The sequence below is a fragment of the Chroicocephalus ridibundus genome, chromosome 9 (genome assembly GCF_963924245.1).
Source record: "Chroicocephalus ridibundus chromosome 9, bChrRid1.1, whole genome shotgun sequence".
In the NCBI taxonomy this organism is placed as follows: domain Eukaryota; kingdom Metazoa; phylum Chordata; class Aves; order Charadriiformes; family Laridae; genus Chroicocephalus; species Chroicocephalus ridibundus.
Window position 1 is genome coordinate 5,776,399 of NC_086292.1, and position 25,400 is coordinate 5,801,798.

A 25,400-nucleotide genomic window follows, 5' to 3' on the forward strand; every position below is an offset into this window, starting at 1 on the left:
GCACTGCGAGTCCTCCCTCTGTGGCGGGGGCGCCCACAAACACCTCTGGCGTGGGGTGGGAAGCAGGAGTGTGAGGGGGCTTGGGAGAACGGCGGGGGTCAGCCAGGCACTGGCCGCCATCACAGTGGGATGGGCAGGGTAGGTGCACCAGCCCAGCACTGGCCAGCAGTTGGCTTGTGAATTCCCAGGGCACCCCATCAGAGTCAGGGAGTCTCTGAGGAGAGCTTTGCCCCCACAAGGGGACGGTCACGGTGGGGACGCCAGGTCCCTGCCATGAGGCAGGGGGGTTGTGCAAGGAATGGCTGCTCTGAGCCACCCAGCTTCTGCCTGCCCTCGGGGACAATGGGATGGCTGCGGTGTGCACAGACGCTCTCCATCACGGCCTGGGTCTGGGGGAAGCAGGGCCACGTGCTGCAGATCAGCCCAGTGGCCTGACCCGTCCGGGACCCTGCACCCAGCGGAGATCAGAAGCTTCTGTCTCAAACGAAGCAGGGCTGAAAAAACCTGATGGAACTGCCGGGCTCCACATTGCTGCACAAGGAGCCTTTGCTGTGGCCCTGGCAGTGATTACATTAGAGCCCCGGGCAGGAGATGCAATCGCCCTTTGGCTTAATTGCATTCTGACAATAACCAGGCACAGATGTGAGGAGAGGCTGCCTGGCAAGAGCTGGCCTGAAGACAGGAATTGGAGCCATAAGCTTCTCAAAGGGGAACACCCCTGCCTGAGGCAGGGTAGCCTTCGGCCTGGGAGGACACAACCACCTTGGACCCTTCCCAAGGCAACCTTCCTCAGCTCCAAGGCAACTGCATCTCTCCTGAGCGCGGTGGCCAATGCTGCTCAAGGACAGCTGGCTGCAGCCTCTGGACCACCAGCGCAGAGGAGCATCCCAGGCATGGTGAGGGGCCGGGTGGCAGAGAGAACAGAGCAGAGGCAGCAGCTCAGCCCCAAACAGCAGCTGGACTGTAGACAGAGCCCCGCACAGCCTCACTGAGGAACTGGCCCAGTCCCCTGTGTTGGTGCCCTTGGACAAGGGCAGACATCTGCACCCTCTGTCCATGGCTTCCACTGCAGGCCAGGCTGGGCCGGAGCAGCTGAAGCTTAAATATCCATCAGGGTGAGGAGCTGACCGGGGCTGGTCAAGAGCAGGGGGTTTTAGCAACACAAAGATTGGTGAGGACCACAAGCCCACCCAGGAGCTGGCCCAGATGCGGGTGCCGTCCATCACACAGGACTGGCTGCTCTGTACGGTCCTGGCTGCCTGGTCTCTCAGGGCTGGTAGCCAGCTCTGCTTGCTGAAGCGGGGACGCAGTTCCTGCCTGTGGATGCTCAGGCTCATCATCTGGAGGCATCAGCCTCCAGAAACAGGCTGCTGTGTTGTGGCACATTTGTCTGGTGACAGAGGGTTAGATCAGAGAAAAAGCTGTGCGCACCAGAGCCCCCTCTGGTTGGAGGAAACAGGGCTGAAATCTCTGCAGGTGGCCGAGCAGCCTTCGCCAACCAGCCCTGAGCAGCTCCAGGGTGTTCTCCAGCCACCCAGGAAGGAGCGAAGGGGCTGTGCTGAGTGAGAGCATTGGGAAGGGGCTGTGGGCAGACGTGTCAGAGCCTGCCAAGCTCTGGCATCCATTACTGGAAACATCTCTTGACATTTATCTTGTGCGGAACGGAGACCAGACGCTGCTTCCTCCCAGTGCGACGCAGATCCGAGATGCATCACAGCCTCCCCCAAGCCACAGAGGTTTCTGTGCAGGGGAAGGGCTGGACCAGGACAAAGCCCTCTGCCTCTTGGCCAGGGCATGCCCTGCCGAGTCACCACCCGGCACAGAGCCCTGCTGTGGCCGGGGCTGCCTGGCCAAATCCTCCTGGACACCAGGGATCTTATCCTCTGTCATGGCCCAGCGGCTAGGATTGCCTGGGCTGGCTGATACAGTGATCACACAGCTATCTGGTGTCTCCAGGAAGACAAAACACATCCCTTCCATCCCGAAAAGGGATGCAACATGCTGAAGAGAGCATTTGAGCAGGCACCGTGGCCGACAGGGAGTGAAGCAAACTCAGGAAAACACAGCTTAATTCCCAGCTCAGCCATGGATCTAGGGCCAAGCTGCTCACCACCTCCTCTGCCTCGGTGTCCCTGTAGGTAACCAGGAGGGAATGAACAGACTTAGACTTCCCTTTTCTGTCTCTTGCCATATTTCTCCTTCCTACTACGTATTCCACAATTAACTGCAGGGCTTCTCTCTGCTCTCTGTATCTCTCGCCTCCTACCCCACGTTGTTTCCAGCCTGTTTCTAGCCCGTGAGTGCAAGAGGAGCCTGGAGCCGAGGTGTCCTGCCTCTAGGATGTGCCCAGGGCAGCACGTTTCCAAGCCATGCCCCATGATCCCACTGTATGTCCGTACTCCCCACCCCAATCGGCGGCAGATCCATGGCCTTCTCCCTCTCAATCCCCATCCACTTGACACATCTGCTGCGGAGGAGAAAGGGGTGGGCAGCTAGCCCCACGGGGCAGTCCTGGGCTGGAGACCACTGCAGGAACTTCATCCCAGGGGGATGGAGTTTTCTAGGAAGTTTCTTGGGAAGGATGAAGTTTTTCAAGGCTGGAGGGGTGGGTGCGCTGCCCCTTGTGATCTGGGGGCTCCCTGTCCACCCCGTTGGCCTCAGCCTGCAGCAGAGCAGGCACCCAGCAGCCCCCGCCGGGGAACTCTCGTTGTGCTGCCCCAAATGACCCTCTCGCCCTCTGTGCACGTGGGCGGACGGCCAGGCTCGCTCCGCCACTTGCTGTGCACACAAGTAAAACCAGTTTGCGCAGAGGGCACCGGCTTTGTCCTGGGGCTGAAGTTCCTTAGGGTGGGTGGCCCCAGAGCGAGGGAAGTGGCACGTGTGTGTGTGGAGGGAGAGGGGCTGGATGCTGCACATCAGCACAGGGAAGATGGCCTGACCCTGCCTCAAAATACACTCAGATCCAAGGAAAAGGAGGGTTTCCAGTGTCTCTCTGCTCTCCCCAGTAGAGAGTTTTGCTGCAAGACTCAAAACAGCTTCTGGGATCAGAGGGATTCGTTTTGGCAGCATCGGGTGCGTGAAATCTGAGTGAGGATTGAACATCCCCGGGGCTGCCACCAGCAAAACCCCCGAGGAGAGCAGCCCTGGCCACCGCCTGTCCCACAAAGACCTGGGAACGCAGGCCCAGTCGCGAGCAGGTTTATTCCCACATGGCAGGAGAAAGTTGCTGTCAGAACAAGATGGATTTTTTTGCTTTTCTTTTTCTCCTCCTCTTATGCCCCTGCTGTCCTGTTTCCTTTCTCTAGGGATTTACACCCTTCTTTTCCTTGTATTTCTTAAGGTAACCTTAGACCGAGACAACCTCTGGAACTCATCTAGCAGCAGTAGGGGAGTCTGGTGCAAGGAAACCTCAAAACCCCCAGGATCCCGGGCCCGGGGATGGTGTGAAAAATCCTTTCAGTGATTATCTTAAAGAAGATTCCAGCAGAATTAATTTCCCATCCCCAAATAAAGCTCAGACTTCACCGGCGGCTCTGGCATGGGTAAGACTTACAGTGAGGGCACAAGAAGTTTGATGACGGCCCTTCCTGCCACGCGCAGGTGACGAATGCAGGGGTCTGCCATCCCACCCATAGCCATGCGAGTCACGGGTGCTCGAGGAGGTGGAAGACCCAGAGCAGTGCAAGGAGAACGGGGCCATCCCTGCTGCAGCACAGAGAAATTCCTGGGTCTCCTCACCTTGGAGACACCCCGGAGCCCAGCACACTCCGCTCCGTGCACCAGCGGAGACGACCATCGGCTTGTGAGAGCCAGGTCTGCCCCGATGCTGCTTTGGCGAGGTGTCCCCGTGTCATCACCCGGGCTGTGAGGGGACAAAAGCCTTTCTCAGATCCAGCCTCCCACCCTGGGTTTGGCAACCGCATGAGCATGAGGGGTGCAGCCAACACCCCACCCGCCCCCCCAGCAGGGTCCCAGGAGCATCGAGACTTGCCAGCACCCCCCTTGGCGTGCAGGCTGACAGCTCTGCTAGCCCGTGGGCACGTCCGGCGGCCGGCATGGGCCAGGGGCTGTTCCCAGCAGGGACACGATGGGGACACTGGTGTTTCACGGGGGAAAAAGGACACCCGGGGGGCAGTGACGGGCCAGGGGCTGTTCCCAGCAGGGACACGATGGGGACACTCGTGTTTCGCGGGGGAAAAAGGACCCCTCGGGGGCCGTGACGGGCCAGGGGCTGTTCCCAGCAGGGACACGATGGGGACACTCGTGTTTCGCGGGGGAAAAAGGACACCCTGGGGGCAGTGACGGGCCAGGGGCTGTTCCCAGCAGGGACACGAAGGGGACACTGGTGTTTCGCGGGGGAAAAAAGACCCCAGGCCTGCAGCCAGGCCGGGCTCCGAGCCGCCGACGTGCCGCCTGTGCGGGGCCGCCGTGCCCCAACCCTTCCACCCCCGGCACCGGCCCGGTGGGGGGCAGCGCGGGGGCAGCCCCCGCTGCGGCCGGCCCCCGTCCCTCCCCCGGCCGTTGGCTCCGCCCGCCGCCGCCGGCCTCCCCCTCGCCGCCTCTCGGGCGGAGCGTGCGGGCAGCCCCGCGGCGCTGCTGGAGCCGGGGCCGTGCGGCGGAGCCGGGGCCGGGCCGCTCTGCTGGAGCCAGCGGAACCGGCTGCAGCTGCTGGCGGCGGCGGCGGAGCGGCAGCGGCAGCGGCGGCGGCGGAGCGGCGGCGGGATGACCCTCAAGTCGGGGCGCAGCGCCAGCGCCGGCAGCATGCGGACGGCGCTCTCCGACCTCTACCTGGAGCACCTCCTGCAGAACCGGGCCAAGCCCGAGGTGAGCGGCGGCCCCGGGGCAGCGCCCCCCCCGCCCCATCCACCCCCGCCGCAGTCCCGGTTTCCCCCACGGGAAAGCGCGTCTCTGCCTCCACCCCCCACCCCGGCCCCCCCATCCCTGCCAAGGCCGGGCAGGGACCCCCGCGGTGCCCCCCGCCATCCCATATCCCTTGTGTCCCCCTCCTTCCCCGAGGGCCCGGCACCCTGCGCCTAGCTCAGGCCCGGCACGAAGCCCCCGGGGATCCCCTGCTATCCCGTCCCTCCCGCACACGCAGCGGGGTCCCCAAGGCAGAGACACCCAGGGTGGGCATCCAGGTGTGTGCCCCGTATGTGGCACTGCTGGTCCCCAGCACCCCAGGAGCGGGGCTCCTTGCCGGGGGACACGGGGCGCCTGGGGGGAATGGTCAGCCAGCGTGGCCCGGGGCAGGGGAGAAGGAGCTGGGTGGAGGGGAGGAAGGCTTCAGCATCCTGCCACCGAGGAGCTTGTGCTTGTTTTGCTGCAAAGTTGTAGCTGGTCTGAACTGGAACTGCCTGTCACATGAGCTGATTCAGCTGCTGAGCAACCTCCAGGTCCACAGCGTGGTGGTGGTGGGTCTCGGCCCCAGAGAATGAGGATGCAACCAGCCCTTCTCACTCCTACCCTGGGGCTGGGAATGGGCTGGGGGGGGCGGTGCACGCACCCCACCTCCAACAGAAGGAGAGCAGGCTGTACTAGATGTCTCGGTTGTGCTGGGAGGGCTCCTTCCCCAGCTGGTGTCATCTGGGGTAGCTTGGGTCCAACCAGCGGAAGGTCAACAGTTCCCAGTGCTAAGCAGCTGGTGCTTTTCTCCCAGGAGAGATTTTCGACTTTGAACAGGAGTCCCTGACAGAGCCATGGCATGACATGCCTGGGCTTGAGGGGTCCTTGCGGCTGTGGGGGGCCTCTGAGAGCAGGGAGGAAATTTCCCTGAAGCGCTGCCCTTGGCCCATCCTGTTGGACGCTAGAGCATCCAAAAGAGATATGTCAGATCTGTCCCACACCAGTGGTTCGTGCGCCTTTTATGGCCCAACCCCGGCAGAATGCTTTAAAAAAAATAATAAAAAGCTTTCAAAGCAAAGTGCCTGGATCAGGCAGCTGCTGAGAGGAGCTTTCCCATCCCTCTGCCTGCAGGATCCTGGCAGAGCAGGGATAAATTGATGATGGCAGTGGGGCATGGAAAATGTAGGAGCTGGCCTACGGCTCCCTGGCGTTACGGTGTATTTACTCCAGGAGGGATAAAGAGAGAGATGGCAAACCGGGATCTGCCTGGGGCCTTTTAAGAGGAGCTCTGTAGGGCTGGCACCCAGGTGGGGCTACGTGTCCTGAGCTTGCCCGTCACTTATGTGCTTGTCCCCATGTCGCCTGCATGCAGATGGTGCTGGCCCACGGTGGCAGTGGGCCCCTCTATGGGACAGCAGGGACATCGCCCAGCAGCAGCAGCTCTCAGGGGGAATGCTGGGCCCGGCTGGCTGCTCCTTGGCCGGAGTCAAACAGGGCGGCCGGGAGGTTTCTCTTCCCCATTTCCTCTGGCAGAGCTGTGCGCTGGGAAGTGCCGTCCTGCGTTCCTCCCATGGCGGCAGGGCACGCAAACCCTCGGCAAATGGATGCCATGTCATGGCTAGAAAACAAGCCAAAGTGGAGGAAGCCGCATGCCCTCTTCCCTTAAGCCCCACCATGTGCCTGCATGCCTTCTCCTTATCTCCCAACTGGCAAATACAGATTTACCAAAGAGGTGTGGACTTTATTCCCAGCTGTGCGCCTGGTTGGCAGGGTGACCTTGGGCATGTCCCCTTATCGGCCGTGACTCAGTTCCCCTGCTGTAAAACGGGCAGCAAACGTGACCTTTAGGAGTCTGGTGGAGAAAAGAAGGGTGCTTCTGGAGAGGGTTGAGCTTGGGGGTGCAGAGGGGACACTGCGCTTCCCTGTGGGCAGCAGTTCCCAGCATCCAACCGGCGCCAGATCCAGAGCAAACCGAGGCCACAGTTGCCAGGGACCAAATCCTGAAATTACCATGGGCAAAACTAGTCGTTGAAAGCCGAGCGAAACTTCTGGGCTTGACCAAAATAAGGCAGGGAGGGCTGGTTCCAACTTTTTAATCTCAAACGTATTTTGCCACGTTCCGGTCTGTAACGGCTGCAGGGAAAAAACTGCTTTGCAGGACTTGGTCTGGGAGGCGGGCATGGAGCGGCCGGGCAGCTCCTCAAGATTTTGTCTGTCAGTGTTGTGGTTTTACTGCCTCTCCCTTGGAGGTGACCGGTTTCACAACCACATCTGGAAGGCTGCATCAGCCTTTCCTGGTGGGAGGATGGTGCCTCAGCAAAACCGACTGGGCTCCCTTGGAAATCTGGCCCTTCTCCATTGCAGCACTCCGTCATCTGGAGTCAGTGCGAGGGCACACAGAGCCGGCAGCACCTTCTGGCCCCCGTGACCTCTTGTATCCCTCCTATTTCTCTGTTCCCCTTCCCGCTGCAACCTGCTGGTATTACTGAGCCTTTTCCCAGCATCAGCAATATAGTCCTGCTTCGTTTAAATTACCTTTTTTAAAAAAAAAAAAAAAAAAAGCAAAAAAACACCCCAAAAACCAAGGATTATATTGCTGGAAGGGGTCTTGGGTGAGGTTGCTCCTGTGGTTGTGCTGGCAGAGATGAGAAGGCAGTAGCCCCCGGCAGAAGGCAGGGATGAATTACTTCTAAATGTCCACGTGGCTGTTGCTTCCCAGCCTGCTGGAGCAGCCCAAAAGCAACTCCCAAGCTCAATTTTTTTTTTTTTTTTGCTAGTTTGCTCTTTTTACACATTCCTGTGTTTTTTAAGCTGTACTGAGACCGCACACATCTGCTGGACGGTGGGGAGGCGCAGTCGGAGCACTGTTGGGCGGGAGGAGAGGTTGCTGGGCCAGGACACCTCTGCAGCAAGCAGTGCCCCAGCCTTCCCTGCGCACGCCCGCGGTGATGATAATGGGAGGGCTGATGATTCCCGGAGAGAGCTGGGATTTTCTTGCTTACGGTGGGCAGCGGAGCGTGTCTCCCTGCCAACCGAGAGGGCAATCCCGGAACATCCCGGCTCCAGGGTTCCCTCCTGCATCCCAGCTGCTGTACTTTGGGGGCCCGCGTGGCAACGCCAGCAGTGTCTGACCTTTCTCCACCTGCTCACCGTGCTCTTCCAAAGCCACATGATATTGAAGGCTCTTGGTCAGGGCAGCAAGAGAGCCCAGGAACCAAACCACCGAACGTGCCCTTTGCGCTACGGTGCTGCTTTCCCCAAGTGCTGCTTCAGCCTCCTGCAATCAAGCTGCCCAGTTAATGTTTGATTTGCCTGGTGGCGTGCAGCCCGGCAGGAGCAACCCTGGCAGACAATGCCGACCCTGCCAAGGAACAAGACGCCAAGCCCCGGGGTCCTCTCCGAGGATTGCTCCACGCTCACCAAATTCCCTGTTGCCAAAGGCTGCGCGGGGAGATGGTGCCCTTCCCTCCACCCTGGGATACAGGGCAGAAATCCAGGCTTTTCAGGAAAAGGCAGGCGGGGAGGTGGGGTGCACCTCTTTGACCCGTGGAGATGGTGGCTCCCATGCGTGTTGCCACCTGGATCAGGATTTGTACCCTCGCCAGCCACCTGCAAGGCACTTGTAGGTGCTGCAGGGCAGCAGCCCTGTTGCCCAGATCAGCCCCCCAGCCTCCTCGCCTCATGCGTGCCCCAAGGCTGGCCCCAGCGGTGACTGAGCCCGGGGCTCGTGCACAACCGGCAGTGGCTGGTGGCCACCGAGCCGGCTCTTAGCAGCCCTCGCAGATGTTTCCTGCCCAGCAGAGCATAAGAAGCTGGGGTCTGGCCCGCTGCCAGCACAGCTCGAAAAGGCTCTTGAGGTCACGGGCTAACACGACCAGGCCAAGCTGGCCAAGAGTGTGGCGGCTGCCAGGAGAGCGCAGGGGAGGTGATCTGGCTGGCCGGGCTCATGTGCACGGAGCGTGAGAGCCACACACGTCTCCTGTTTCTGGATGCCCAACATAACGCCTCCCTTTTCTGGCTTCTTGGATGCCCAACACCAGGGCTGGAAGCTGCCACCCCGTGGGTCCTCCTCGTGAGCCGGCCATTTTCCCATCCCCATCCTGCAGCTGCCCGGTGCGGTCAGCAAAAGCACATGCCATCCCAGCGTGGCTCCTTTTGGGGCAGAGGGAGTTGCCGGAGGACCCTGCTGGGTTCAGAGCTGCCATCAAGGGGCTGGTGGCCGTCCCCAGGTACAGCAGGGAGTCTCTGGTGACAAGGCTTGCTCTCTGGGAGTCACCAGGGTGGCACTGGTGCTGCGTCAGCGTCGAGGGCTGGGTGTTTTCTCCAGATGTCAGCAAAAAGCAAAGGTCAGGACTGGGAGGCTCAGCTGGCGGGGACAACGGGGATGGGAACTCCCAGCCCCTGGAGCAGACTGTGCTGTGTCCGGGGTCATCGGGCTCTGCTGAGCCCAGGGGTTTGAAGCCGGGGATTGAACAGCATAACGCTTTGCCAAGGCATGACCAAGATAAGTGTGATCTGTGCTGACTCAAACCATCTCACGGGCACTTTGGCCTCGGGCATGGGTGGAGGAGTTCCTCGTCCTCCTCTTCCTCCTCCCACCTGCTGGTTCGGCTCTGGTGCCGCGCTGCTGGATGTGTCCCTCTGCTCTGTGAGCAGCACGGTAGCTGCATGCCCTGCTGGGGCTGGTAAGCCAGACTGGGGGGCTGCAAGTCGCTTTTCATAGAATCATAGAGTGGTTTGGGTTGGAAGGGACCTTAAAGATCATCCAGTCCCACCCCCCTGCCCTGGGCAGGGACACCTCCCACCAGCCCAGGTTGCTCAAAGCCTCATCCAGCCTGGCCTTGAACCCCTCCAGGGATGGGGCAGCCACAGCTTCTCTGGGCAACCTGGGCCAGGGGCTCACCACCCTCACAGCAAAGAATTTCTTCCTGATATCTAATCTAAATCTCCTCTCTTTTCATTTTTTTCCTTCCACCCCATGAGTCCTTGGCCCGGGCATTGCTCTGGGCTGGGATTCAGCCTCCTCCTCCGTGTGTAAGCCGTTGGCAGCCAGAGCCAACGCGTTCAGCTTTTTCCTCTGAGGAGGAGGTTGGTTGGCTCTGTTAGAAGTAGTTGGCTTAAAAATAGATCAGGCATCTTCCCCGTCGCTGCAGCGTGGTCACAGGGCTCCCTGTGCCCTTCCCACCCCGTCCCGGCCCCTTTTGTCGAGGCTGTGATGGTGCCCGTGCCTGGACGCTGGTTGATGCTGGTCCGTCCCTCTCTGCAGCACCTCTCCCGCTGGCCGGGCTAGCCCTGGCTCTGCCACCTCTGCTTTCGGCTCCCTCCATGCCATCAGCCATTGCACAGGGCTGTGCCGCTGTCTGAGCCCGGCAGCACCTCCGGCACATCCCTACCAAAGCTAATTTTGTTGTGGTTTAGTGCCGTGGCACCTGCACGAACCTCCCCACGGCCTGGCTGGATCCTACCCCTTGGTGGCATGAGGCTGCAGCCTCTTCTCTCCGGTGAGTGAGAGCCGGCCATGGTGGCAGGGTCAGGCTGCCGCTTCCCTAGTCGGTGGCACGGAGTTCCGGAGCCCGGTGCTCAGTTGGGTGTTGGCAAGTCAGCACGCGTGCGTGGCAAGTCAGTGCCCTGTCGCTGATGCGGGTTTAAAGCCAGCGAGGACCTTGCTGGTTGTCCCCGCAGGTTTGCGGGCTGTGGTTCCCGACCCGGGCGCCGCTGGGAGGGAGGGTGCAAGCTGCAAACCGGGCAGCGAAGCCGTCAGCCTGGTGTGGAGTGGGGCAGCCGGGAGGGTTTGCTTCGTCTCACGGGCCGGCGTGGGGATTTGAACATGCCGACAAGGCGGGCAGGGGCCGCGGATCAAAGCTGGCCTGGGTTTTGCTGGGCCAGGACCAGTTTGGGAGAGGCTACAGGGGAGTTCACTGCACCTGGGGCCAAAGCAGCGTGTCTGCGAGCCATGCGGAGACGTTGCCCGAGGGGCTTAACAGGACTGCGCCGGGCTTTCTCGGGCTGGGAGGTGGCAGCTCACTTCACAGTGTCCCTGCTGCATGGCAGGGTGGGTTTGGAGGTCTCTGCCTGGGACCCCATGCACCCTCTGCCTGCTCTGGTGCCAGCGCCTGCTGGAGATGAAGAACAGAGGTTTCCCCATGGCTGAAAGCCCCTGCCTGGCTTCCCAGTGCCGGCCCAGCACCAACTGGCCTGGAGCTGGGAGCTGGGGAGGGGAATGGGGAGTTTCTGGCTGGCTTGGCAGGACGTTGTCTTAAGTGCCTGGATGCGGATGTGGCTCTGCACCCTGTCGGTTGCCCATTGACGTAGATGAGGAAAGGCTGAACTTGCAAACAGAGCAAGAGCAGAGCCTGGCCCCAGGCTCCGGGGTGAGTCCCGAACTGCTCCGTTCACTCGGTGAAGCTGTCCAGGGCTTTATGCTCTGCAACAAGCCAGCTGCAGGCCGGGTGCTGCTGCGACACACAAGTGGTGTTTGTGACTCGTTGCTGCAGAAGATGATCAGCTGTGGACTCTTTTGGCTTCTGCTACCTGTAGCTTTTCCAAAGTTTTCTTACCTCCTGTGTTTCCCAGGCTGGAAAACTGCAGATCAAGCCCACCTCCATATCTTCAAGGGTGAAGCTCTTTGGCTCTTTTTCTTTTCTTGCTCTCACTGTCCTCTCCTCCAGCACATGGGTCTCTCCTCCTGCTGTGCCCCACCTGCGACCCAGGCACTCTGACACGGTGGAGTAGCTCAGCCCCACAGCAGGGAGCCGGCGTTCCCAGGCCCTGTTCAGGTGGAGTCCCTAAACCCCGGTCTTTGTTTTGCCCCGACAGGCCATCACTCAGTCCCCGAACACCATGACTGAGGACATTTATACCAACGGCTCAGCTACTCTGGGCAGCCCTTCCCACAGCAACGGCCGCGAGGTGCGGAAGATACGCCTCATCCAGTTCGAGAAGGTCACGGAGGAGCCCATGGTGAGAGCTGGCAAGATCCCAAAGCTTGGTGGTGGCACCCAGGGGGATGGAGGGGCAGGTAGAGCCGTGCCAAACAGGCTGGCCTCAGGGGAAGCAGGAGATCGCTGGACACTTCGGCCACGGGAAGAGGGTGCTGGATCCCACCTCCTCCCTGGGGACCCGGAGCGAGCCCCATCAAAGGGTGGTGATGCTTGTGCCAAGAGGAGCTGCAGCAGGCTGGGCTGGCCGAGCAGGGGGATTCCCCCCAGCCACTGCGCAGCCCAGCGTGGACGTGGGCCTGGAGAGGACTTTGCTGAGAGCATGGGAGCTCTCCCCTCCAGTGAGCGGTCATGGATTTTCCTGTCTTCCAGGGAATCACGCTGAAGCTCAACGACAAGCAGAGCTGCATGGTGGCCAGGATCTTCCACGGGGGCATGATTCACAGACAAGGTAACGAGGCCCTCGTAGAGGCAGTGTATGGGGTGCACGTCTGCAGCTGGTTTCTTTCCGTGAAGAGATAAGGCGGCTCCCCAGCACTGCTGGCTTTCCCCTGTGACGTGGACATCTGTGTCCGTTGCTGCACTAGGAATATGTCAGGAACTCGGGGCTCGCTGGTCTCTCTGCGTGGTTGTCATGTTAATGCACAGGAGGCTTTAGGGAGAAATGAAGGGTTGGGGGAAGGGCTCTCCCAAAAGGGAACCGGAGACCGTCTGTCTCCATCTCGTGATGGGGTCACTGTAACGAGAGATGGATCATACCCTGGAGACTGCAGGGAAAGCTCTTCCCATTCCTAAAGTGCACAGGTGGGACAGGCTTGCTGTTGATTGGCTCTGCAGACCAAAAGAAGGTGCCAAAAGAAATAAATAGGTGCTATTTTCTGGTTTTGGGGCTTGCCAAGGGGACATGGAAATGAAATGTTCTGTGCTTAGAAGAAGAGGCCCCTTTTCCAGCCTTGAATCCAAGTGGGAAGTCTGAGCTTACCCCTGCCAAAATAACCCAGGAGCCGTTCCAATAACGCTACGGGAGCCTGATTTGTAGCAGTGTATCTGAGGCTGTAATCTGGCTGGGTGTATAAACCGAAAACACAAAGTCAAGAATGCCTGTGTTAAGGGCCTGTAAGGAGGCTGTCACTGGGCTTCAGGTGAGATCCTTGGGTTTGAATAACTCTGAAACAGGTGCTTTGACCAGTCGAAAGCGTTGAAGGACACACAGTGGAGAGCAACCTGATGACCTTCAGACTGGATGAAGTGTGTGTATTGGGTGGAAGGGGAAGAATTCGTTCCCCGTGCACTTCGGTGACACGTGTGGCTCCACATGCATTGCCCAGGCAAACATCGCGGTGTCCTGGCCACAGCTTGCCCAGGGGGTCGGGAGGCTGGTGGAGCCGTGTAGGTTGGGTTTGGTGAGCGGCTCTTGTCCGGTTCCTGCATTTTCATGTTTCTCCCGTTGCTGGCAGGCTCCCTTCACGTGGGTGATGAAATCCTAGAAATCAATGGGCAGAGTGTGAACAACCACTCAGTTGACCAGCTGCAGAAGATGCTGGTAGGTATTTGTGTTTGGCAGGGCTGTTCCCCGGGGAGGACCCCTTTGGCCTGCAGATGTGCACGCTGGCTGAGCGTTCGCCCCCTCCTAGACACCGCCTGCAGCAGTGTGCCGCGGCAGGAGCCAGCCCGCTGTGCCGGGGGGCCGTAATACAGCCAAGCGCTGGGTCTCTGTACACAACCATGGTGGTCTGTGCTTGCTGCTTGTTCCTGGCCTCCCGAGAGCAGCAGCGAAGGCTTTGGCTGAGTCCCTGACATATGCTAATGTGTGTGGGGCTTGGAAAACACCTCTGCTTGCCAAGGCTGGTGTGCAACTCCAGCCTGGGAGCTGGCTGCTCTCGCAGACCTGAGCCACTCCTGCAGGTCACCTTGGTGCGATTTTCCTGCTCCTGAGGTCACGGTGATGCTGCCAGGCCCTTGCTAGAGACAGCTTTGGACAGGATCTCAGCCCTGCCTTGGGTTTGCACACCGAGGCCATCCTGATCCATGCCCAACATACGGCACCTGGCTGGAGGGAGGTGGTGGTGCTGCCGAGGTGGCCCAGCAGCAGCCACGTGCTGCAGTGCCACAGTCCTCTCCTGCCTGGTGGCAGGACGTCCCTGCTCCAGACAGTGGGACCAAGGAGGAGCTTGTCTTTGTCTGCCTCCCAAGAAGGGCAGTTGGCCCAGGAGGTCCTTCCAAGCCTTCAAATATGGTTGTCCCCACAGGACCATGTACGTCTTGTGAAGCACATGGGACAACAGTGCATCTGGCCTGTGGCAGGCAAGGGAGTGCTGTGCCTCTAATGTCACCAGGGTAGGAGTGAGAGGCCAGCATGGAAGGGACAGATGGAGGGGACCTGGCAGATCCAGTCTGTCCTCCAAGACTCCTCGCTTGGGGCAGCCAGGCCAAAGATCATACAGATCTCCATGTTTGTTCTGGTGATGCTTAGCAGTGCCCACAGCAAGCGCCTTGTTGGGGTGTTGGTGTCCCCCCATGGGGATGGGACAAGCATGGCAAAGCTATATGCTGCCGTGGCTCTTAGCCCAGCCCTAGCAGAGCTGTTTGTGCCCAGGCTGTGGTGTCCCCCAGCATCACAGCATGGCTGGGAGCACCCAGGAGCCTTGCCTTTGCAGGTCCTGGCACTCGGTGGCTCCTTGCACAGGTTGCTGCTGTCGGGCTGCCTCCAGGCACCACCTCCTCCAACTCTTCTTTCTCCCCTTCCTTTGTTCACTAGAAAGAAACCAAGGGGATGGTCTCAATAAAAGTCATTCCCAACCAACAAAGCCGCCTCCCTGCTCTCCAGGTAAGTGTAGCCTCCAGACCCGCGGGCTGTGCCGGGACATGGTGGTGGGGCCGGGTGGGACCAGAGCAAACCTCGGAGCGGGACCAGTCTTGGGAAAGAGCTGTGCTGAGCCAGGGGAGGGACAAGGGGATGGCTCCCTGCCTGAGCTGCTGGAGGATGAAGGGACCCGTCCTGTGCTTACATCGCTGCAAACGAGCAGATTTTGGCCCTGTGTGGATGTATTTACCCAATGTGTATATAGGAACGTGGGCCTGGGATGCCCGCGCGGCAGTGGTACATGTGTGCGGTGTTTGGTGATGGGAAAGCAGGAAGCGTGAGAGAGTTTCCCGCCACCCTCAGAGCCGCGGCCGTTAGAGCCACATCCCCATGACAGGAGCCGCAGCAGCATCTCCAGGTGCAGCACTGGGCTCTCGTTGCCCCCCCGCCGTCACTGTCGCCTGGTGCATCAGCCGCAGGGAGGGTGACGTAGGTCCGGATGCCGCCAGCACGCTCATGAGCAGCGAGTGGGAGGAAGGAAGCGGTGGGGGAGAGGAAGGCAGCTCCTCGCGCCTGCTGCCACTGCCAGAGCGGGGGTGATGTGCTGTGGCAGGGGGTGACACCTGCCTGGCTTTGCCTTTGAAGTCCTGCCGTGACCGAAATACTCGGGATAGTGGCGGGAGGCGGGGGGGGGGCTGGCTCCTCTGCCAAGACTTCAGTGGGTGGTGGCTGGGATGCTGTCCTGTCTCCGGGGGCTGGAGCCAGCCCCACTGCAGCCCCCCTGTCGTGGGCAGGCAGGAGCGGGAGAGGAGCTCAGAGGCAGAGGGTGGGAGCTGGATGGTGCTGGGGTGGGCTGGGGGAGCCCGTGTCGCCCTCCTTCCTTACGCTGAAGTCTCTGAACATGGTGGCAAGTGAAAACTGTCTCCATCTCTCTCTCAGACTGTGCTGTCCCCATTCCAGCTCAGCCAACCTCGCAGGTGTTTGTTTGTTAAACACTGGCCCATGTCTGCCCTTCCCTGCTGTCCATCGGCCCCCGCTGGCCTGACCCAGCCAGCTCCGATCGGCCAGGCCAGCTCCGTGCCAGGGAAAAGTTACCTCTGAGGAAAAGAACACAGTTGCTGGCTCACCCAAGGCTGGCCATGGGCTCGGGGAAGGACACAGGGACAAACTCCTTCCCAGCAACATTTGTCCTCCCTCTTGCCATGTCCAGGGCCGTGGCGCCGTCTGCTCCTCGGAACCACACACAGCCCACGGGCTGCCCGTGTCTCTGCTTGTTGCAGTCCATCGCCGAGAGTGGACTTTTGATTTTGTTTCAACTCCCGGATCCCCACGGTCACCTTCATTTCAGGGTCTGGCAGGCAGGACGGTGCAGATCCTGGCAACACGATGCCCCCCTGCCCTGGCTTGCCCCGCAGCCTGGCAGCCAGCCACTTTGAGGCCAACTGAGTGTCTCTTGGGGCAGGTCTGCTCAGGAGGATCCTCATGAGAAGAAGCACTGAGTGCTCGGGGCTCTTGAGGTCACCGCCAACCTGTTCCCAGGCGCAAACCGCAGCCTTTTGACTTTAAAGGCCAGGGTTTCTCATCCTGGAGCCTGCTCTACCCGGGCTTCCAGCGCCAGAGAGGGGGCTGGCAGCAGGCAGGCAAATAGCTTGCATTTGGAGCTGGCCCTTTGCAGTCTGTGGTGATGCCTGGAGCTGTGTGACGCTAACTCCTAACTGGTGTAAGGGAGGGTCTTCCCAAAAGTGACCTGGCTATGTCTGGCTTGGGGTACCAGGGCGGCAGGAGCAGAGGGCTCCAGGCAGGTGCCTGGGCAGTGCTTGCTGTGTGTCCCTTGTGTCGATGACCAGCTTCCTGGTGCCAGAGAGTGCTTTCAAAGCAAACATCAGTCCTCATCCTGGAAGGAGATTCCACTTTTGTTGTCTTCCATTGTGAGAGCTCTCGTGTCACAGCTTGATCCATATGCTCTGCTTTTCTGGCAGTGAAAGGGAACCCTGTTCGTGTCCTGCTGGCCCTGTGCCTCCAGCAGCGCTACCGAAGGAGGCACTGCTGTGGGAAATTGTTTTAAGGTGGAACATGGTCTATACCCAGGGAGGATGACTTTCCAGGCCCTGCCTGTCACATCTCAGGACAGGACATAGGTGTCACCCCACGTGAATCCCTTTGCCTGTTTGCTGCATGCTGTCTTTCTGGGATAAATAACTTGACAGGGTTGTGCTCGGGGGAAGCCTGTGTTAGTGTGAGCGCGAGGCTGGGTCTGATGGTGCTGCTGCCCCTGTAGAAGGATCTCCTGCCAGGGGCACGACTGCGGGGCAGCCCCAGGCATGCCCCGGGCTCGGGGCCCAGCACCCTCCTGATAGATCACAGAAGTCTCAAACGACGGGGAGCACCGACGGCTTGTGGGAGAGGACCTCGCCCCATGGCGGGGGGCTCCTGGCAGCCTCGGGCCCACAGGACAAAAAAAACCCTAGGAGGGGAACAAGGGGAATGTGAGGTCTGTGCTTAGCCACAGCCTTTGTTCCCTAAACCCTGCCCTTCGCTCCCCCATCCTCCACACCCTGCCTTGGCTTTGCCCCCATGCTATTCCTGGCCTGGCCCTGATCTTGCCGGCTGTGCTGGCCGGAGACAAATTGCAGCTGCGGTGGAGTTTCAGAGGAGAAACCATTCATCCAGGCACCGAGAGCAGGCGGCAGTGCAGAAAAGGCTGGGTGCACATGCCTGGTCTGCCCTCCTCCCGGGGATAGGTGACTCTCATCCATCCTGTTGCTCTCTGACGGTCTGTTCTTCCTGAACAGCCTTCCTGGAAAACAAGGTCCGTGTGGGAAAGCCACATGCCGTTTCTCTCCTGACCCTGCAAAGATGCTCGGGGCCAGTGGGAGCCCAGGGGTGCCCAGCTGCCCGCTGGCTTCAGGAGGGCTTGCGGCCATGGGGAGGCAGCGGGCTGGGCCGCCCCGGTGGGAGCAGATGCTGTAAACTCCCTCCCAAAGAGCTGAGCGAGCAGAAGGGACAGGGAAAGGCCACTTTCTCACGCCTTCCTGGTCCCCAGGGCTTCCCCAGCCCCAGGAGGGTGGCACAGCGGCCTGGGAAGCAGCAGCAGCTCATTTCCAGTTGCAGCTGTGATGAACGTAACATTGCAAGAGCAGCTGATGCTGAAGAGGCCAGGACAGTCCCAGGCAGGGATGGACGTGACACTGCAGCCTTGGCTCCCCGAAGCCCCCATGCCATGCTGGGGAGTGCCCAGTGCTGGGGAGAGGCCAGGGCACAGCAGCCGTGGAGCCGTGGCCTTCCCTGGGGTCTGCAGGACGTGGCATTGTGATGGCTCCTCTCTGCTCACCCCGTTGCAGACCCCAGTTGCTGTGCACCGAGTTGGTCTGGGTGGTGGGACTCGTCTCCAGCTGGTTCGGCTCACCAGCACTGTGCAACACCCAGGGGACATGCCAGGGGTCGAGCACCAGCTGTGGGACACGCAGGCCAGCTTAGAGGCAGCAGCTGTTTCACTGGCTCCCAGCAGGGCCAAGATGCCATCCTCCTCCTTCCCTCACCCACCAGCATGTCTCACTGCAGCTCCATGACCGAGAGCTTCATCTGAGACTTTGTGCCTCTTGTTTCTCCCTACCCGGCCTCATGGGGCCTGGAAAGCAGCAGGGGGTCCCTCCTGGAGCAGGGACCTTGTGTCTGGAGCCGGCTCTGCAGTCACTGCTGGGAGATGCAATGAGTGACCGGGAGCTGGACACAACCAAGTTCAGTCACCCTGCACGGCCGTGCTGATTCCATCCCACTCTCTCTTCTGCAGATGTTCATGAGGGCGCAGTTTGACTACGACCCCAAAAAAGACAACCTGATCCCCTGCAAGGAGGCGGGGCTGAAGTTTCAGACCGGTGACGTGATTCAAATCATAAACAAGGACGACAGCAACTGGTGGCAGGGCCGGGTGGAGGGCTCCTGCACCGAGTCGGCGGGACTCATCCCTTCTCCGGAGCTGCAGGAGTGGTAGGTCCCTGGATTTGGCCAGAAGGGCCGGATCTAGGAGTGGAGGTGGGAACAGTGAGCATGTGCTACCGGGAGTGTGAGCACGTTGGGTAACACCAGCATCACTGCTGGGAAAAGGGGCAAACGTCCCCTTTATCTGCCGCAGGGTGAGCCTTTACCTGTCCCAGCAGCCACCCTGCTCCTCTTGCCCTTGCACGTCTGTGGGACAATCCCGCTGCTCCCCTAAGGCTTAGGGTGACAGCCGGACCATGGTGGTGTCCTCCTCTCTCTTCAGGCGTGTGGCGAGCGTCACCCAGTCCAGTCAGAGCGAATCCCCCAGCTGTAGCCCCTTTGGGAAGAAGAAGAAGTGCAAAGATAAATACCTGGCCAAGCACAGCTCAAGTAAGTGTGAACAGGGCGACGGGCTCCATCCCCAGCCCTGGCCATCACTCCTGCCTCTGGGCAGGGGCGGGTCCGTCCTCCACGGGAGTCAGACCACACGTTGGCAGGGGGACCTGTGAGGATACCCCACAGCTGTCAGTTTTTTTGAGTCCCTTCTCCAAGGGACTCAAATCCTTCAGGTGGGCACAGCTGTGTCCCCACGCAGCTCTGTGGTGCATGAGGCCGGGGGTGGCTCACACGGGAGCCAGGCACCGTGCTCTCCTGCGGTGACAATCCCTGGTGCTCCTGGCCCTGAGCTCCTTGGGATGTCGACCTCCCAGGCCCTCAAAACTCTGCAGGCTGCTGAACGCAGGGCAGGCGGTGGCCTTGCTGCTGCTCAGCAATTAGTGAGCAGCCCAAACTGGTGCCCACAGCTGCCAAGCCATGTCCCTGGTGAGGCAGGGAGCTGCCCCTCGGCCGCCCCTGCAAACACCCCGTGCTAAGCATGCCCTGGGCCAGCAAAAGCGGGTGCCTGAGGACGCGCTGGCTCCTAGCCCGGCCTGCAGCTCCAACCAGCAATAAACAAGGCTGTAAATCAGCAAGATAAATAAAGCTTCCCCCAGCAACAAGCTCCCTGCAGCGTCCTGTCGCCTCCCCGCCCAGCTCCCAGGTCCTGCTGTCCTGAGCAGAATTACAGCGGAGTAGCCCTGGCTTCCCCTTGGATAAGCTCCCCAGCAGCCCCTCCGCACCTCACATGCTGTTGAGGCTGCTGCCCTTTTCCTCGAGCAGACAAACAGGGATGAGCTCCCAGCCCAGGTCTGATGGCTCCATCCATTTCACCCGAGGACCTGGCTTCGGTCTGACGCACACGTGGTCCTGCTGCTGTGGCCAAGCCAGCTCTGACCACTTGCTATCTCATTTCTTCTCCTCCGCCCCAGTTTTTGACCAGCTGGATGTGGTTTCGTACGAGGAGGTGGTGAGGCTGCCTGCCTTCAAGAGGAAGACTCTGGTGCTCATCGGTAGGTCCTGCCCCAGGCATCCTCTGCAGCGCCAGTGCTGCGTGTGGCGGGTCCCGGGGGGATCCAGGGGGGGACAGGGGCTGGGGCAGCGCTGCCCTTCAAAACCTAAGCTCTGGGGAGCATTTCTTCTGCCTGCAGTGGTCACCAAGCAGGCTGACCTCCTCCATGCGTCACTGTGCGTGGTCTGGCACCTGCACTGCGATGCTGAGGTAGAGTTAATTAAGGAGTTTCCAGCTTCTAAGTATCTTTACGGATGATTTTTATTAAAAGCAGCTCTGGTCTGCGCAGCTGCACCAAAGCAAGCACTCCTACGCTGTGGGTGCTGAGCACTTGTCAGTGGGCCCCGCAGACATGGGGAGCCCACACAGCCCAGCCATGCTGGCTGCTCAGCAGGAACCTGTCTTGTCTCCAGCTGGGGCTGGAGGTGAGCACGCCCAGGGCAGGGAGAGCCTCTTCCAGGACTGGAAGACACCACGGACCAGCTCAGAAAGGAGATCCTGGGCAAGGCCCCAGGAGCTCTGTACCTTTCCTCAGACCCAGAGTTGCAGAAGGGCCCGAGCACCTCCTGCCAGGCTTCTCTGAGCCCATCTCCAGCATCCATTCCTCCTTCTCTGCAGGGGCCAGCGGCGTGGGCCGTAGCCACATCAAGAATGCTCTGCTCAGCAACAACCCGGAGAAGTTCATGTACCCACCCCCATGTAAGTACCCAGCCAGGGTGGAGGGCACAGCACGGGGCACGTTTCTTCTCACCTCCTTGAGCTATGACCTTCTGACAGCAGATGGGAGGTAGGGAGATGTTCCTCCAGTGCCACCAAGCCCCCAGTGTCAGAGGCCACCACACAGGGCACTGCATGGCTTCCCTGCCTGCTGTCCCACGGGCTGAACCTACCCACAGATGGCTGCAGGGCTGCTGCTACCGCCCGCATTGCAGAGACACCTCACTCTTCACATCCCAATGGCTCTCCTCGGGCTGCCTGAGTTCCCTACTTTTCCCAAGCAGGAAGGAGTTGAAAGGGGATTAGTACAGCCTGGTCTTGAGATACAGAGGTCCTCCATGCCCTAGCCCCATGCTCAAAAAGGGAAGGCAAGACACCCATGTCACCCAGAGCAGAGGCTGCCTGCTCCGCTCTGTTCCCCAGTCCTTCTGGGGGCAGCACTCACCATCTCCTTCCTTCCCCAGACACCACACGCCCCCAGAAGAAGAATGAGGTGGACGGAAAGGACTACTACTTTGTTTCCACCGAGGAGATGACCCGGGACATTTCGGCCAACGAGTTCCTGGAGTTTGGAAGCTACCAGGGAAACATGTTTGGCACCAAGTTTGAAACAGTGCACAAGATCCACCAGCAGGACAAAGTCGCTATTTTGGACATTGAGCCCCAGGTAGGGAGCAGGGGAAAGGTTGGGCAGGATGGGCTGCAACAGATTGAACTACCTGTGTGCTGGCTGTGACTGTCCCTGCCTTCCCCGGTGCACTGCCCACCCGCCCTTCCCAAAGGAAAAGCCAGGGAGTGCTGGGGTGGCATTCCCGTTCCCGAGATATGGGTGCAGTGAGGGTATTCCCCACCACTGGCTGTGACAGCAAGGCCAGGGCCAGGCTGCTGTGGGAGTAGGGGTGCAGGGGCAGCACGGGCCCCCCCATGGGGACACTTTCCCCTCTCCGACACCAAGCGCGTGGGTGCTGCTTTAAAAGTGGTGGTTGCATCCAATAGCCAGCCCAGAGCAGGGCATGTACGTCCTCCCCCACAAGGCGCAGGGGAAGCCATCCTGGGATCCCTGCTCCAGCTTCACCCAAGTGCCCCCACATCACCCAACTACCCCCAGGCTCAGGAGTCCATCCAGAGAGCCCATGGCCCCAGAGCAGGGCCCGATAGCCCACCATGCATCACGGGCACCTGGCTGGGGGTGGTGGGGGACAGGAGCCGGCTGCGCTTGCTCCCACCCTGAGGAATGGCCACACTGGTAACTACACCCTTCTCTCCACAGACCCTGAAGATCGTCCGCACGGCCGAGCTCTCCCCGTTCATAGTCTTCATTGCCCCAACAGACAAGGCAGAGGAGGTGGGTGGCACCGAGGCCAAGTCCCCTTCCACCTGGGCTTGCCTGCCCATGGCAGAGGGGCCAGGAGCCCGCTGCAAGCCCAGGGCTCTCCCCCTGCTCCACATCGGCTTCTTCCTGCCCGCATTCATTTTTGCGGTGCAGGAGAGCAGGGCAATGTCCTCAGCCCAGACCTGAGGAACAGGAATTGGCGATTCCTGCAGCCGTAGACTCTCTCCCAGACTGACAACCCCCCCAGTAGCCACCATCCCTGCAGCATAATCAGCCGCTAACAGATAGTGGGGTGCGCAGCCCAGCACCCAGGGCCGTCTCCAGCTGCAGCAGTGCTGCAGAGCAGGAACGCTTATCCTGCCATCAGCTATGCAAATGGGACACACCAACAGCAGCTCCTTTCATTCTTTGCCTCATTAAGATGCTCATCCCTCCAAAATTAGGATGAAAGCAGCCCTGATTAACTCACGCGGTGCCAAGCACCACAAGGCTGGCAGCCGCACGCTGCCATTTCCCCGGGAAGCTGCCGGCACCGGGAGCAGCGCTGCCCACCCTGCCCTGCAGCCTGGATCACCCCTGAGGGATAACCTCCGCAGGGAGACGGGAAGCGATGGGAGAACGGGGAAACCCACAGAGCTGTGCTGCTCCTGGACTCCTGGCCAGCCAAAGCCACCTCTCCCAACCTATTAATTTGGGGGTTGTAAAGCTTGAGAATACAGATAGTTTGCAGGGAGGATTTTACGCAGCCTTCAGAGCATTTAGAGGCACATTAACCTCCAGAGGATTGTAAAGCCAGATGCAGCAGGCTGGGGAGGGGGAAAGGGAGGGGGGCAAGCGTCAGGGCAGAAAGCTCAGCGAGGCAGCCTGCTGTCCCCCACCTCCCTGCCCCGTCACCCACCGCTGCCTCCAGCCAGAGGAATTAACTCCTGCCGCAGTGGGCAGGGCCAGCCCCGCTGGTGCAGGCACTATATATAGCTTGCTGCCGCAGCCCAGGTAGCTGCCGGCTGGAAGGGATGCAGCAGAGCCAAACTGTGACCCAGCAGAGCTCAGATGACCCAGGCAAACCGCTCCGTTGCTCTCCCCTCTCCCTCCAGAAGAGCTGCCGGGCGCCATGCAGCGAGCACAGCGCCCCAAGCTCATCCCTCCCCCAAGGAGCCACCTGCGTTTCAAGCTGCATTAGGGAGATACATGGAAATGGGTTCAGCCTTCGCTGCTGAGGGCACAGCTGCCCGCAGGGACACGCTCCTGGGATGTCCCTGCTAGCTGGGGAGCCGCGCAGACTACCCGCAGGAGAAAGTGGTCAGCTTTGCTTTTACTATGAAGAAATGTAATTCCATCCCAGACAAAACCAGTAGAGGGAGGCTGGCACAGCTCTGCCAGGCAGCAGCATTCTGGTCAAAAGCCAGGGAGGAGGGACCGTCCTGCCGGGATCCTACCTTGAAACCAGCCTTAGGCCTGGAGCTGGCTACACCGCACAGCGTAGTAACGAGCAGCCTGCTGCTCGGTGAACCTTCTCCTCCCAGGGAGCTGCCGCAAAGCATTTTAAAGATAAATCCGACACCGAGCAGGTAACCTGATGCTCCCGGCATTGCATAAAAGTTCCAGCAAAACCCCCAGACACACACTCCGCGACATCACACAACAGCTCCTCGCTTGTCACACAAGCTGCAGGGATGCTCTGTGCTCCGATACTTAGCAACCACTTGTTGTTTTTGCGGTGGGAGGGAGTTTGCCTGTTGGGGTGGGCTGCAAAATTCCCCTCCTCCCCAGCCTCCTCAGCACTCTCTCCCGTTTCTTGCAGTCAGAGGCTCTGCAGCAGCTCCGGAAGGATTCGGAGAGCATCCGGAGCCGATACGCACACTACTTTGACCTCTCGCTGGTCAACAATGGGGTGGAAGAAAGCCTCCAGCTGCTGCAGGAAGCCTTTGAGCAGGCCTGCAGCTCTCCACAGTGGGTGCCCGTCTCCTGGGTCTACTGAGAGGGCATCCGACCCCAGCCGCTTCCCATCAGCCATCCTGCAGCCGTGGGGAGAAGCCTTCTCCTCAGCTTCCCCTGATCCACACACAGCCAAGCACAACTCCCTTCCTCTGCCACTCCATGGACATGGTCTCAGCTGGTTCACACACACACACACAGGGTCTCCGGATCTCCTCTCCTGAGGGAACGCAGGACAAGGGCTGCCCAGGGGACGGCTGCCTCCGGCAGCACTGCAGTGCAGTGCCGAGTGAGTGGCTACAGCAGCGCCTGGGGCACACCGTTAGCTCAGAGCACAGAGCCCCAACCTCACCAGGCAAGGGAAAGCACAGTCCTGCTGTAGCACTCGGCCAATCTTCTCTGCGTCCGTCCCAAAGGAAGTGGTAGAGCAGGAGCTATGCAGGCAGATGTCCCCTGCCATCGCAGGAGCACACACTGCACCACAAACGCCTCGAAAGCCTGGCTGGTGTTCACGAGGCTTCGCACAGACCACACCAGAGCTCCTACAGCCGAGGGTCTCCCCTCACAAATGGGAAGAGCAGAAAAAGGCGAGCGCAGATTTGACGAAGGTGGTGTGGAGCGTGCCACCCCCGGGCAGGTCTCACCCTGCGTTCTGATGTTGGAGTTTTCCAATTCACCCTGTGCAACTGTAGCTGTAAAAACTCACCGTATTTAAATTCTCACTGTGCAGCTTGGATTGTTACCGCCTGGCCGGAGAAACTCGGCAGCAGCTGAGGAAGTCCCACGGACCAAACACCAGAGGGACAGTTCAATGGGTAAATTAGATCCAGCCACAAGTGTTTGTTGCATGCAGTAGAAACAGTGTCTCTACAAAGATCATCCAGGCATGTTTTCCCAAGTCTAGGGTGTCTCACACACTGTATGCAAACGTAAAAACCACCTACACAAAGGGGTTCCTTCTTCTGCAGGAGCGTACTGACAGACAAGCCCCACCATGACCATGTTCAGGAAGCATCACCGTGGCTCCTGGGCAAACCATAGCCATCATTTAGGTGAAAGAATCTCATTTGTTTGTTCAGCAGTCAGCTAGGGGAAAGGGAATAAGAAGTCTTGTGCAATTATTTTTTTTTTAAGGATGCCAAAAAATAAAATCTGTTGATGTGCAATAGGGACCTTCGTTCTGATCCACTGCAGGGAAACAATGAGCAGCAATAAATGTGTGCTGAAACATTGACTGCGAGTGGCGTTTTACCTCTTAGGCTGCACGCTTGCTCACAGCTGGAAGTCTGTTCCCACCTCCCTGACCCTAACACACTGCAGGTTAGGCAGCCCAGGACCAAACCGTCCCTCCAGCCACCACCAGACCTCCCCAGCAGCTCGCTCCAGCACAGGCCAAGGAGGAAAGAGAACACCCAACTTCCAGGCAGACATCCCAGTGGGTTTTACCAAAGTGGAGTGTGGCACTTA

General features: G+C 59.9%; 1 protein-coding gene across 1 annotated transcript; it reads left to right on the forward strand.

The window, feature by feature from the left end:
* The first annotated feature begins 4,551 nt into the window (after positions 1–4,551).
* On the forward strand, positions 4,552–25,167 carry MPP1 (MAGUK p55 scaffold protein 1). Its single transcript, XM_063345625.1, has 12 exons — positions 4,552–4,824; positions 11,659–11,802; positions 12,153–12,231; positions 13,238–13,323; positions 14,539–14,607; positions 18,374–18,570; positions 18,845–18,951; positions 19,869–19,949; positions 20,567–20,647; positions 21,130–21,332; positions 21,936–22,010; positions 23,800–25,167. Exons 1-12 carry the CDS (start codon positions 4,723–4,725, stop codon positions 23,974–23,976), a joined length of 1,401 nt encoding a protein of 466 aa, XP_063201695.1. The 5' UTR covers positions 4,552–4,722; the 3' UTR covers positions 23,977–25,167.
* Positions 25,168–25,400: the final 233 nt, after the last annotated feature.

Coding starts and splice junctions, on each gene's coding strand:
- MPP1 (XM_063345625.1), top strand. CDS start 4,723: ATGACCCTCAAGTCGGGGCGCAGCGCCAGCGCCGGCAGCATGCGGACG. Junction 11,803..12,152: donor AGGTCACGGAGGAGCCCATG/GTGAGAGCTGGC, acceptor CCTGTCTTCCAG/GGAATCACGCTGAAGCTCAA. Junction 20,648..21,129: donor GTTCATGTACCCACCCCCAT/GTAAGTACCCAG, acceptor TTCCTTCCCCAG/ACACCACACGCCCCCAGAAG.